Raw genomic sequence first — 13,921 nt, 5'->3', positions numbered from 1 at the left:
GAGAAAAAAATCGTGGAAGAATACCTACTATATAAAATATTAATATGTATGTTGTCTCCTGTACTATATATATACTATATATTTATATCTAATACACTATTTGATGAGTATTATTGTGCTACTAATACAATTTGATACTCTTCTTCCCAACTAATTTGTCTCATTTAGTTTAGATACGAAGTTTTAAATATTGTGTAATTAGTAAATAATTTAAAAGTATATTAGTGAAAATAATTATGATGTAATAAAAATAATTATAGATTAAGACTAAATAATTTAATTAAAATAATAAATAATTATAAATTATAAATTTTTAAATGCGATTAAAATGTATAATTATATTTATATATATAAAAAAAAGAACAAATTATATGAGACGGAATAGAAAGAACAACACAAATTAAGTGGGACAGAATGAGTAGTAATTACCTAGCATCATAACCTTCCTCCAATTAAACACACCCTAAAACCATGTGTTTGTTTGAAGGATTTATACATATTTTTTTACTATTCACCAAAAATTTTTCGCCAAAAACATCAAATTAAATACTTATTTTTTTATTTTTCATATTATACCAAAAATTAATTTTATATTTAAACCATCACATCAATACCTATTTATATATGATCATGTAACTATTCATATTTAAAATTTTTACTATTCAAATTCCAATCTAAAATACAAACCCCCAAACAAACACGTGACTTTTGCCCAAAAGGGAACATACTCAAAACCATTTCTAAAATTATTTTGCTTTAAAAAACTGTCCCTAAATGTGCCAATTTGCTGTTTTGATGGCTCCACAGTGCATTAAAACAATGTCTTCTTCCCTGTCTCACTCAAACACAATCTGGAAAGCATTTTTGTTTGAAATTAAAATACAAAGAAACAATTTTCTTCTTATTGCATTGATCATCAGATTAAAATAAGGTAAAATTACTTATTACTCTCCTGTGGTTTTGAAATTCAGCGTAAAATCTCCCTATACTTTAAAAATTGCATGGTACCCCATATACTTTAAAAAACGTTGCATGAAATCCAACCACCGTGAAACTTTCCTCGTGTGATAAGAAAATGATTTCTTATCTATATGTTTTGCATAGCATGGGGATTTTATGCAATATTTTTGAAAGTATAAGTGAGCATTATGCAATTTTTTTAAAGTAAAATGAAGATTTATGCTGAGTTTCGAAACCACAAAGTAGTTTCATGCAACATCTTGTAAAATATAAGGGACGTCATGCAATTTTTAAAGTAGAAGATAATTTAGGCTGAGTTTCAAAACCATGAGAAAGTTATGGACAATTTTGCCTTGTAATAAAATAAAAAATGGCTAAGTTTCTGCATTTTCGAACATTTGGAATGCAGCGTTGGTAATACTAAACCCGCCATCGACGACCAAATTCTGTCCACTCACATACTTAGCATCATCACTCGCCAAGAAAAGAGCAGCATTTGCAATATCATCGACCTTCAAGACAGTCCCTTTCAGATTTGCCTTAGAGTAGAAAAACTGCTCGACTTCCTCGGCACCTACTCCCATAAATTCCGTGGCCATCGGCGTCGCCGCCCCATACGGCGATATGCAATTAACCCGTATTCCAAACTGCCCGAGCTCGACGGCAACGTTCTTCGTGAGCCCCACGACACCGCACTTGGAGCACGTGTACGCGTGGGGGCCGCATCCTGCTAACTCGGCGGCCATGCTCGAGCTTGAGATGATGGCGCCGGTCCGAGCTGGGATCATCACGCGTGCGGCGTGCTTCATCCCTAGGAATACGCCGGTCGTGTTGACATTCAGCACTCGCTCGAAGTCTGATTTCTTGGTCTCGACGATGCGGGGGGTGGGGACTATGCAGACGCCGGCGTTGTTGAACATGATGTCGAGCTTGTTGTATTTGGAGACTGTGGCGTCCACGGCATTTCGAACATGGTCCTCGTTGGTGACGTCGCAGTGGATGAAGGTAGAGCGGGCTTGGCCGATGGCGTCGACCACTGAATGAGCTCGTTCATCTTGGATGTCCGCAATCGCCACTTTTGCGCCGTGGTTAGCGAAGAGCTTCGCTGTGCATTCGCCTATTCCGCTGGCTCCTCCGGTTATCAACGCAACTTTTCCTTCCAATCTATATATTTATGTTTTTTTATGATGTTATTCGAAGTCATTTGTTTAAATATTATGAACTTCCAAACCAAGAATACGAAAGGAATAGAGAAATAGAAATCGGCATTATAGAACTCGAACTCCAACCAAAAGAGAGGGGTTGAGGGCTTCCAATCTATATATATGTTATGCACTAGTATTATTTATAGTGTGTTTGTTGGAAGGATTTACGCATATTTTTACTATTTTTATCAATTTTTTTTTTTATAAAAAATATTAAGTCAAACACTTAATTTTTTATATTATATTAAAAATTAATTTTATATTCAAAACATCACGTCAACATCTATTTATGTTGCATCATACACTTATTCATATTCAAAATTTTTACTATTCAAATCTCAATATAAAATTTAAACCGAGCTTTGTTTAGATAGAGGTTTGTATTTAATGTGATGTTTTTTTAAAAATGAATAATATGAAATTGGTGAAAATGTGTTGTGTAAACAAACACATCAAATATTTTTTATTTCGAAGGTTTTTCTTGAATTTTATTATTATTAGTATTATTATAATATTGCATGTCAGTTTTAATAAAATATCAATTAAATATCAAAATAGTTTTGCTTTTCACTTTTTCACATTATTTTTATTGTAATGTCAAAAGTAAAATGAACATTAGAGTATTTTATTACACTATATTTATAAAATACCGATTTATCTTCATTCGTGTAAAAGTAAAAAAGAAAGCTTACTAGGGAGTATATTTCAAAATAAAATAGACACCTAAAAAAGACTCACTCAATTGTTTAATTAATAGGACAGTAGAATGAAGACTATAAATAAAGTTTGAACTTTTAATGTAGATTGATTAGAGAAAGTGTGAAGAATTCATGAGAAATAAAAGCAGCAAGAAATTGAGGATTTATTCGATGAAAGCAGAGAATGACGAAGCAAAGAACTCAATTGTTTGATTGACTGACCTTTCAGCAATTGCACGAGTAAGTGAAGAGGCTGCCATGGAATTGAGATAGCGAGCTGTGCGAAAGTGAAGCAGTCAAAGGTTGCTGTATTAATTAGAAAGTTAGCTCTACCACTACGAAAGAGATGATCAATTATTTGGGTGACTTAAAAAGAGGACATAGACAGCTATTCTCTGAGCGTGTATGTCGCGACATGGCCAACGGATACTGGATAGGGGTGGGCACGGTTCGGTTATTTGCAAATATGCAGGCATTTGATAACCGAATCAAACCGAACAAATACCCGAAATTACGAACCGTATTCGAACTGAAAATTTCGGTTAATCGAAAATATTTGTAATATTTGCAAATAACTCGAACCGAACTGAAATTAAGAAAATATATATAAAAAAAATTAAAATTCTAATTAAATAAAAAATATTTGCAAATATTTCAAATATCCGAACCGAAACCGAACCGTAAATAATTATTAATATAAATTTTAAAATATAATGATATAAATACATAAATATATTCGGTTCGGTTAACCGAACCGAAAAAAATATGAAAAACCGAAACCAAACCGAACCGAACAAATATCAAATATGCAGTATTTGTATTCGAACTGAATTTGCTCGGTTAACCGAAAATTCAGTTCGATTCAAGTTAGTTCAAAAATTCGACGATTCGGTTCGATCTTTTTGCCCAGCCCTAATTGGATACTGTTTTGGATATAATTTTTAATTCAAAAAAAAAAGAGGGTTTGGGCTTGTAATTATGCTGGTTAATGGATTTTGATAGCCCAATAGATAGAAAAGATATTTTGGGATTGCATAAATATGCCCGAGAGGGTTGAAGAGATTGGCGAATGTGATGACTGATGAAGAAATAATCATTAATGGTGCCGTAATGGATGATCTGGTGGTGATGATGGAGGTGTAGGGGTTGGATTTATGAGAGTGAGGTCATGGGTTCTCAAACTCAATGGGCAACTGCGAATTTCTACATTATAAAAAATAAAAAAATAAAAAAATAATGATTAATGAACAAATAAATAAGTTACAAATATGAATGCTTAATATAATATATTTAAGTCTTTTATAGAGCAATGAGAGAATAAAACTCCAACCACTCCATATTTTTGTTGCTATTATGACTCAATAGGTGTCATTTTTATGAATTAAGTACGTATATGTTTTTGTAGATACTTTCGTTTTATATTGCCAAATGATTAATTTGATGACTAATTAATATTTCAAAAGTCTATAAATAGATCCGTTGTGTTGAATCGAAATCACTTTCAAACCTCATTGTTGTTGTTTCTTTCTTTTTTTCAAATCTCTCTCTACATACCTACTTACACAAACATGCACTCACGATTTTACACAATCTTCACTCAGCTATCTAAATCATTCATACACGCGTATCATTACAAGAAAAATTCATTTTTGTAATAAAATTTTTCTGTCACTAAATCTACTTTTTTCGTTACTAATGACATTAGAGACGGAATTAGGACTGGAATTACGTTAGCTACGTGAACTTTAGGGACGGAATTCCGTTACAAATATTTTATTTTTTTGTAGTGTATATATACATCCTTAAATTCATATATGTATATATATATATATATAAATATAAAAATATTAGTTTTGACCACGTAAATTAGCTTTGAATTTGAACTAGTTCCGACGTTATTTTTTATTGCCTCGGAATGATACCTGAAAAGCAAAACTCATTGTCCTTTTGGTACGCTCAGAAATTCCAAGACAATTTTAAACAGTTTCAACATTTCTAAAGCTATTGAAGACAGTCTCGAAAATTTCGAGTCCATATCCAAAATAACAAACACCGAAGGCGCATAGCGTTTTTATTTCAAGGATCTCGAAATTTCCAAAGTTACTTTTAAATATTTATAAAGAAAAAAATAAAATCTAAAAGGAGAGTTCACCGAAAAAAATTTCAGACGACCCAGAACACAGAATTCTCAAACACACATACAAAATACACACACGACATGGACAAACACACACAAACACAACAACACATAAGTATACAAACACACACAAACAAGAACAAACAAACACAAACATGTGTATATATACAAACAGGGACGAAACTACACTAGGGCTTGAGAGGCAATTGACCCCCAAACCCAATTTTTTATGATTTTTTTAGTGTTAAAAATATTAATTTTTATGTATTAATATACAATTTGCCCCCAACACTATCTAAATTTATGGGTAATTCTGTCATTATTTTTTATTTAAATTTATTAATTAAATATTAAATAAATTATAAAATTTTGTCCGGAATTTAGATTTTAGTTTCGTCATTGTATACAGACACATACACACAAACAAGTCAGCGTGGGTGTGTTTGAGAGACATGGATTTGTCCGTTTGTAGAGAAAAATATATAACAAACAAACACGACTTATTTCTCAACTTAATATAATGCTAAATATAGATATATTTCTTAGTAAATCTTAATATTCCAAATTCACTATTTTCTAGCAAATTTCAAATAAAAAAAATTGCTAAATTTTAATGATATTCGTCAAAATAGTATTATAGAAATATTGAATAAGACAAATAATAAATTTTTGTTAATTACAAAGTTCATCAAAGGAAAAAATTTGTCTTCATTATCTTCTGACTTATATGATAAGGTGAACATAATTTAAAAATATAGTAGACATATCACAAGTTTACAAATTTTATAATTTGACATGATCGACTTTGACATTCTGTTTCTATTACGATGAGACAAATTATGAAAAATATATATGACCATATTTTGAAAAATCAAAATACGTTTAATACAAATGAGTTTAATTGTGTTGCTTGCTCACACAAAAAAGTTAATAATTAGATCATTCTCCTGCAAAAGTGGAAACTAAATCCCTTACAATTTTAGAACAAATTTATAGTGATGTATATATGGACCTATATATCAAGCATGCAAATCATTCAAATATTTTAGGGAACTTATCGATACATCTATTAAATAATCGTGTGTATATTTATTCTCGACCTATAATTTAACTTTTGCTAGGTTGTTCCTCAAATAAATAAATTATGATCAAAATTTTCTTATCATTCAATAAAGAAAATTCTTGTTGATAATACTGGTAATTCATCATACACATTTGATGATTATTATATATCTATTAGGATTGATAATGAGCATCTTGTACCACATCTATATATACAAAATGGTCATAGAATTGCTTGTAAAGAGACTACAACTAAAAAAAAAAATACTAATCAGACTCAACAAGCAATAACAAAAACTCCCCAATAAAATTAATGTACAAAAATGGATCCCTTGACAAAGATTTGAGATATATATTGGATACGAGTTGATATCTATTATAAAATATTTTAAGTATTTATTGGTGATTTATTTATGACTCTGATTTTTTGATTGGCACTTTGACAAGTTATATTTCCTTACTTTAGGAGAAGAAACTGATCAATTAGGGAAAAAAAATAATAACTAGAAAGTTCCTTCAAATTGTCCGGATCTTCGTACAAGTTGAAGTGAATTAAAAGTCCAAATAAATGATGCATTTGCAGCAAATTGATAATTAATTACTTTATGCTTTTTGTGTTGCCGGCAGATTCACAAGATTGTTTATATTTGCAGAAAATGCATAGGCTAAAATCTATATTGATAACGCTGATTTTAAGCATATTCTCTTAATAATTTTCATAAGCATATGTGGAGATTTTAGACTAAATATGTGGTTAAGTGTACCAAAATGCCTTGGCAAACATATTTTAATTTCTTTTGTATTATTTGCTATGCCTCGGCGATTTTGAGAAATTTCAATTGCGTTCAAAGACATAGATCAGGGAGAAATCGGTTCGTGTGGTAAAAATAAAAAAAAAACTGACAAAGTTGCATTTTGACCAGTCGCATTGTCAGAGGTCGCGATCCTCCCTCGCTTTCAGAAGACAAGAGAGTGTGAATTACTGAAGAGTCAAAGGAATAATTGGCTCAGCTTCAAGTCCAGAAAAATTTACCATGATCCTTGTAGGATGAATCCATATCGCTTAAATTCACACCTGTTAGATCGAACGATTGAAAATCATTGCACCAGCTCGCAAATTATAGAAGTTCTGGTAGCGCCTATAAATAGGAGTTTATTCGAATCATTTGCATCATCTTCAACTTGGGGATATGGGCTATTTGCACCTGGGTTTGAGCCTTAATTCGAAGTTCCAAGAAGGCCGGTGAAAGATCGAATATTGGAGATGATTGGAAAGAATCTGTCTCTGATGATGTCTGGCGGAGGAGATAGACCTTTCCCCGAATCTGTTCGGAGAAGACAGCTGTTGGAAATCACTGCCCAGCCTAGGGATGAAGAAATTTATCGAAATACCGATTTATCGTACCGTATCGTGTCGAAAATACTGAAAATTTCGATACCGATATTATTTTTATTAAATAATTTAATTATTAATATAAATGGTAATTATTAATTTTTTTAAAAATCATAACAAAAAAATATATAAACTATTGAAAATATATTGATTTTTCATGATATATTTTTATGGTGGAGAATTGTGATATTTATTAATTTTTTTAATTATTTTGAAATTTAAAATTATATTTTCGGTATAATCGATATATACCAGTATCTACCGAAATCAAAATTTTCAGTATAAGTGGTATATATCGGTATTATACCAAAATTGAAATTTTCAGTATAAACGGTATATACCGGTACCGTACCAAAAATTTCGGTATGCCGAAATTCGGTATATTGAAACTTTCAGTACGGCACCGGTATGTATTTTCGTCATACCGAAAAGTTGGGTATGGTATCGGTATCGACCGATATTTTCGGTACGGTACGGTATGCCATCCCTAGTCCAGCCACCCGGAGCTGCTGGCGGGAATTGTCGTAGTTGTTCACCGGAGAAAGTCTAACATTTCCAGCTAATCTCCGGAGCATAACAGGCAACGCCCGGAGACGTAGATTTATGCGTCGTCGTGAGAGGATAGCCATACAGCGGTTCGCCGGATCGGCCGAGTCCAGAACGGGAACGGGCAGGACCGTTCCGGTAAGAAGAAAATATCCCATTTTTTGCAAAATCTTTCTAAACTCGCTCAAATTTTCATTTTATCATTCTAAGGTGTGTTTGTCGCTATTTCTTGTGTGTGAGTAAGGAGGGTTGGAAAAAAGAAGGGGTCTGAGGAAGAAGAAGATCGTGCAGGATGGATTGGAGAAGAAGATTCCTGCAGGGTTGGAAAAGAAGAATGCCTGTGTGGGAAAAAATTGATTTAAAAGAAATTTGGGAAATACCCAATTAATTATTTTAATTTAATTAATTTAATTTTATTAAATATAGTATAAAAATAATTTATTTATTTAATTTTTAGGTTCGACTAAGTATTAGGTTATTTTAATTAATTTTAGAATTGTATTTAGTTTTTATTTGATTTATAAAAATTAGTTTTTATTAAAATTAATATTATACTGTAGAATAACTTATAATTAAGTGTAAATATATTATTAAAAATATTTTTTAAAACAAGATTTTAAATTATAATATATTTTTAAAATTCATTATATTTATGATTTGATATATTTTAATAGTTTATGATATTTTTTAATATAAATTATATATAAAAAATTTTATTGTCCGATATTTGACCGATGCAGCGCGCCGATACATCGCGATGTATCTGGAACGGTAGAGGCCCATCGGTGACAACGATCCGCGACGGCGAATCATGCATACACCTGTTGTTGGTTGGTTCTATTATGTGTTGTCAAACCCACGAAATATTATTTTTGTAACAAAGTTTTTTCGTCTTTAAATTTACTTTTTTCGTTACTAATGACATTAGAGATGAAATAATGTTAGCTACTTGAATTTTAGGGACGAAATTCTGTTACTAATATATTATTTTTTTAGTGACCGGAGGAAGTCCACCGTCCTCCGTCCGCAGTGTAAATCCATCGAAGGCGTCTTTGTTCGTTGCGATGACGAAGAATATATTTTGGAGTAAAAATCAATTTTGATTCCAATCAAATCTTTCTTTTTTTTTTTTTTTGGTCCCATTCAAAAAAATTTTCAAATTAGTCCCATACAAAAAATAAATTATCATTTTTTATCCACCGTTAAAATTTCAACGAAATAAGCTGACGTGACCATAACGGAATCTGATGTGACAAATGATTTGGAACAAACACACCTGTGTTAACTAAAACACGCTAACACGGGCGTGTTGTTTCAATTAAAAAATATATCACAATATTTATTCCGTTAAAATTTTAACGGTGGGATCAAAAATGATAATTTATTTTTTTGTAGTGACTAATTTTGATAAATTTTTTTTAATGAGACCAAAAATGAAAAAAATAGGTTTGATTGGAATCAAAATTGATTTTTACTCTATATTTTAGATGAATCTAAAAACGATCAAACATGGAAGTAGTTCGATTCCAATTTATGTAATTAAGGAACTGTTTTTTTAGATATTAAATTCTTAACTCATGAAAGTGATTATAGCCCTGTTTGTTTGTGTTTTGTTTTTCTTCTCAATTTTCAGAAAAATCTTTTAGCCTTTTGATTAATTGTGTTAATTTTTTTTTCGATTCCATATTATTATTATTTTGAATTTATTTTCGTTAATTAATCATATTTTATATATGAAGTATTGTTAGCCAAAACTTGTCAATTTGGGATATAAATCCATAATTAATATATAATAAAAAATTCACCCTAATAATTTTACACCCACAGCTACCGGCAGCCATGCACGCATCAATTTCTCTCTATTTTTTCTTCTTCTTTTCATCCTTTCACTTCTTTCTCTTTGTTCCAAGAAACCAAATGACCAAGGATAATTCCATTTTCAATCATCATGAACTGAAATCTTTTTCCCATTAACAACCAATTTTGTTTTAATGAATCTTTGTAAAATCAAAGTCAAATTATCAAGACATACCTCAAAACTATTACCATAGGCACTAAAATCATTCATAAAAACCTCAATTACTTGACCAATATATTCTAAGACACTACAAAAAAATAATATATTTGTAATGAAATTTCGTCCCTAAAGTTCACGTAGCTAACGTAATTTCCATTACTAATTCCGTCTCTAATGTCATTAGTAACGGAAAAAGTAGATTTAGAGACAAAAAAATTTTGTTACAAAAATAATTTTTTCTTGTAGTGAGAAGATACTTACCATAACCGTTGAAAAGTTTTCAGACGTTACATAATCCAAAAGCTATTCATTTCTATATAAACGTGCCAAAGGAGCATGTAAACGTTATTTTCTCAGTGTTTCTTTTCTTTATTTTTCTCTTTTTTTTTTTAATTTCTCTCGTTCTTGATCAAAGTGATTGATATATATATATATTTTTTCAAAAAATAATTGCTGGTCAAACCAAAATCAATATGTTTGAACAGGTAGTTCATGCATGGTTTGAAGAATATAAAAATCAACTTGTATAAAAAATAAGTTCTATTTTGGTTCGATGGTGGTTCCAGTGGAACCTCCGGTTTGTAATGAATTGATTGGATATTTTTTTAATTTTCTTTTTTTAAAAAAGGCAAAAATGAAAAAAGACAAAATAATGGAGAATAAAATAGTAAAATCAACTTAGTCATCCTTAAGACTTCGTAAATTTTAGAATTAAAATATATATTTAAGCATTTTTTTTTTATATCTTGTGTGGTGTCTATTAAGGATTAGTAACAATAGCCATCCATCCAATTATTTCAATAACAATATGCAATTCAAGTTATGTTTCACCAATCGAGGCTACATACTCATAAACTAAATTTCATATATTGGTTGGATAGATCAGCTTTATTTGTAAAATTTTACTTCTGATTTTACTATTCTAATTTATTTTTTTCTCAAAAATATCAAATCTAACACTCAATTTTTATTTATTTTATTACACTAAAATCTAATTTTAATCACATGACACATATTTATATCAAATCAAACAACTATTCAATTAAAAATTTTACTATTCAAAATTAAAATTCAAAACCAAAATCTCACAAGAAAACACTGCGATGCGATCTAGCTTCTAATCCAATACATACTTAAAAGATAAGCTTATTTCGAAATCCAACATAACAATGATACATAAATGGATTACATATAACCTCAGAACATTTTAAATCCAGAATTGCATATAGTGACAGCTCCATCTATGAATAAGTTTTGTCCACTCACATATTTGGCCTCATCACTCGCCAAAAATAGGGCAGCATTAGCAATATCTTCAACCTTCAAAACCACCCCTTTTAGAGGTGCCTTCGAGCCCATGAACTCCTCCACGGCTTCTTCGTCGGCCCCGAAGAATTTCGTGACCATCGGCGTGGCAACCCCGTGTGGCGATATGCAATTAACCCTAATCCCGAACTGTCCCAGCTCGATCGCGAGGTTCTTGGTAAGTCCCACTACCGCGTGCTTTGAGCACGTGTAGGCGTGTGTGGCTGCGCCGGCCAATCCTGAGGCCGCGCTCGAGGTCGAGATGATTGTGCCCGTGCGCGCCGGGACCATCACACGTGCTGCGTGCTTCATACCTAGGAAGACTCCTACGACGTTGATGCTCAGCACGCGCTCGAAGTCATCCTTTTGGTTATCCATGATTTGGGGCTTGGCGGCGTCGGCAATACCTGCGTTGTTGAACATGATGTCCAGCTTGCCGTACTTGGAAATTGCGGTGTCCACTGCGTTCTTGATATGCTCCTCGTCAGTGACATCACAATGGACGAATGTGGAGTTGGAGGGGCCGATGGTCTCGATGACTGAATTGGCGAGATCATCTTGAATGTCGGCGATTACTACTTTTGCGCCGTGTTTGGCGAAGAGCTTGGCCGTGCATTCTCCTATCCCGCTAGCTCCGCCTGTTATGAGTGCTACTTTGCCTTCTAGTCTATGTAGATATAAATATGCGCACATATATATACACACATATATATGTATTAATGATCGGTGTATCGTAAAACAAAATTGTTACTATTTTTCAAGAGAATTGCTTGATCAATAATGAGATATCATTGTAACAAATGCATTTCTGTTAGGGTGCTGATCGAATATTTTTTAGCATTATGTGGATTGCGTTATTCAATACATAAAAATCTTTTAGATAGTACATAAAATATTACAAACAACATATATTGTATAAAGTATCAGTATCTGTTTCTCATATCTATTTTATACTTCTCAATCAACATTATGACCACCGCCGGTAAAATGATTATACTTCTCGATCAAATTTTACGATCAAACATCAATATAATTTGTTATTAACTTCTTTTTGTCAATTGTAGAGCAATGAGAGTAGAAAATATAATTATTCTAAATTCGGAAAATATGGCTAATTACCTCCGAGCAAGTTGAGAAACGGAAGGGGTCGCCATGGATGTGAGAAATGAATTGAATGTGTGAAGTTTGGAAAATGCAGTCGATCTATTTAAAGGAAGTTGTGATCAGATCATCCATAGGGATATTATATATTGTATCTATTGCCCTAAGGCAAACGTTGGGTGTATATTAATTTGTTGATTGTCAAACAAGCGTTTTGACCAATTCCATTGTCGTACTACAATTTCAATGTTACATTAATCAGAATTCTTCACTTTACCTTAGCAACAGCTCCCGCTGTAGTTTGCAGTCTATTATTTTTAAGATGGTTTACTTTATGGGCACTCAAATAGTCGCAATTACGTTCCGTAAGGGATGGTCTGGTGGTGTAGTGGTTGGATTTGTGACCGTGAAGTCCCGCCATACATGGTTCGCCTAGTGTGACTTTCCCGTCGGACCTGATTTGCAGAGTATTAGGTTCGATCGGAGGTTTACCCCGTGCTCATTTTCGGGCAGCTGCTGCGGATTCTCACGTCTTTCCAACAAAAAAAAAGAAAAATAGTAGCAATTAGGGATTTTTTTACATAATAATAACTAGAGTCTACCCATGAAATGCAGTCTTAAATATTTTAAATATATTTTCAAATTTTTATTTTATTTTATATATTATAAAGTAATCACAATTTTTTTTTATAAAAAATATTGTTACGTACGAAATTTAGAATTAGGTTAAAAGCCCAAGGTAAAAAGAAGAATGGGCCTGGCAATAGAGTTGATTGAACTAGCTCAAGGAAAATAGGTTTATTTCTAAGGAAAGTCCTCAGGACGGAAGGACCTCAGGTCGGTAGGTCCTCAAGACGGAAAGACCTCAGGTCGGAAGGTCCTCAAGACGGAAAGACCTCAAGTCGGAAGGTCTTCAGGTCGGGAGGTCCTCAAGACGGAAAGACCTCAGGTCGGAAGGTCTTCAGGTCGGTAGGTCCTCAAGACGGAAAGACCTCAAGTCGGAAGGTCTTCAGGTCGGGAGGTCCTCAAGATGGAAAGTCCTCAGGACGGAAAGATTTCAGGTCGGAAGGTCTTCAGGTCGGTAGGTCCTCAAGACGGAAAGTCCTCAGGACGGAAAGACCTCAAGTCGGAAGGTCTTCAGGTCGGGAGGCCCTCAAGACGGAAAGTCCTCAGGACGGAAAGACCTCAAGTCGGAAGGTCTTCAGGTCGGGAGGTGACGGACAGTCCTCAGGACGGAAAGACCTCAAGTCGGAGGGTCTTCAGGTCGGGAGGTCCTCAAGACGGAAAGTCATCAGGACGGGAAGTTTGCAGGTCGGGAGGCCCTCAGGTCGGGAAGTTCTCAGGTCGGAACTCTGCGGCGGGACCAACAAGTCGGATGGTTTGTTAATCGGGATGTCTGTTGCTAATCCAAATAAGTCAGATGGTTTGCAAGTCGGGAGGATTGGCAGTCGGACCAATACGGTTGTGGCAGTCGGGCCAAAAGGGCGGAAGGTCTGT

General features: G+C 33.0%; 2 protein-coding genes across 2 annotated transcripts; both read right to left on the bottom strand.

Annotated features, from left to right (window-relative positions):
• Positions 1-1,249: 1,249 nt before the first annotated feature.
• On the bottom strand, positions 1,250-3,197 carry LOC127264983 (secoisolariciresinol dehydrogenase-like). Its single transcript, XM_051294604.1, has 2 exons — positions 3,086-3,197; positions 1,250-2,124 (listed from the first exon to the last, which is right to left on the bottom strand). The coding sequence occupies exons 1-2, from the start codon at positions 3,121-3,123 to the stop codon at positions 1,335-1,337; spliced, it is 828 nt and encodes a 275-aa protein (XP_051150561.1). The 5' UTR covers positions 3,124-3,197; the 3' UTR covers positions 1,250-1,334.
• A 7,911-nt stretch (positions 3,198-11,108) lies between these two features.
• Positions 11,109-12,520, bottom strand: LOC127264999 (secoisolariciresinol dehydrogenase-like). Its single transcript, XM_051294633.1, has 2 exons — positions 12,443-12,520; positions 11,109-11,990 (listed from the first exon to the last, which is right to left on the bottom strand). The coding sequence occupies exons 1-2, from the start codon at positions 12,475-12,477 to the stop codon at positions 11,216-11,218; spliced, it is 810 nt and encodes a 269-aa protein (XP_051150590.1). The 5' UTR covers positions 12,478-12,520; the 3' UTR covers positions 11,109-11,215.
• Between the last annotated feature and the right edge of the window lie 1,401 nt (positions 12,521-13,921).

The sequence above is a fragment of the Andrographis paniculata genome, unplaced genomic scaffold (genome assembly GCF_009805555.1).
Source record: "Andrographis paniculata isolate CXL003 unplaced genomic scaffold, ASM980555v1 Contig71END, whole genome shotgun sequence".
NCBI lineage: Eukaryota > Viridiplantae > Streptophyta > Magnoliopsida > Lamiales > Acanthaceae > Andrographis > Andrographis paniculata.
This window is presented reverse-complemented; position numbering and strand designations above follow the sequence as displayed.

Coding starts and splice junctions, on each gene's coding strand:
- LOC127264983 (XM_051294604.1), bottom strand. CDS start 3,123: ATGGCAGCCTCTTCACTTACTCGTGCAATTGCTGAAAG. Junction 2,125..3,085: donor ACTCGTGCAATTGCTGAAAG/GTCAGTCAATCA, acceptor ATAAATATATAG/ATTGGAAGGAAAAGTTGCGT.
- LOC127264999 (XM_051294633.1), bottom strand. CDS start 12,477: ATGGCGACCCCTTCCGTTTCTCAACTTGCTCGGAG. Junction 11,991..12,442: donor GTTTCTCAACTTGCTCGGAG/GTAATTAGCCAT, acceptor ATATCTACATAG/ACTAGAAGGCAAAGTAGCAC.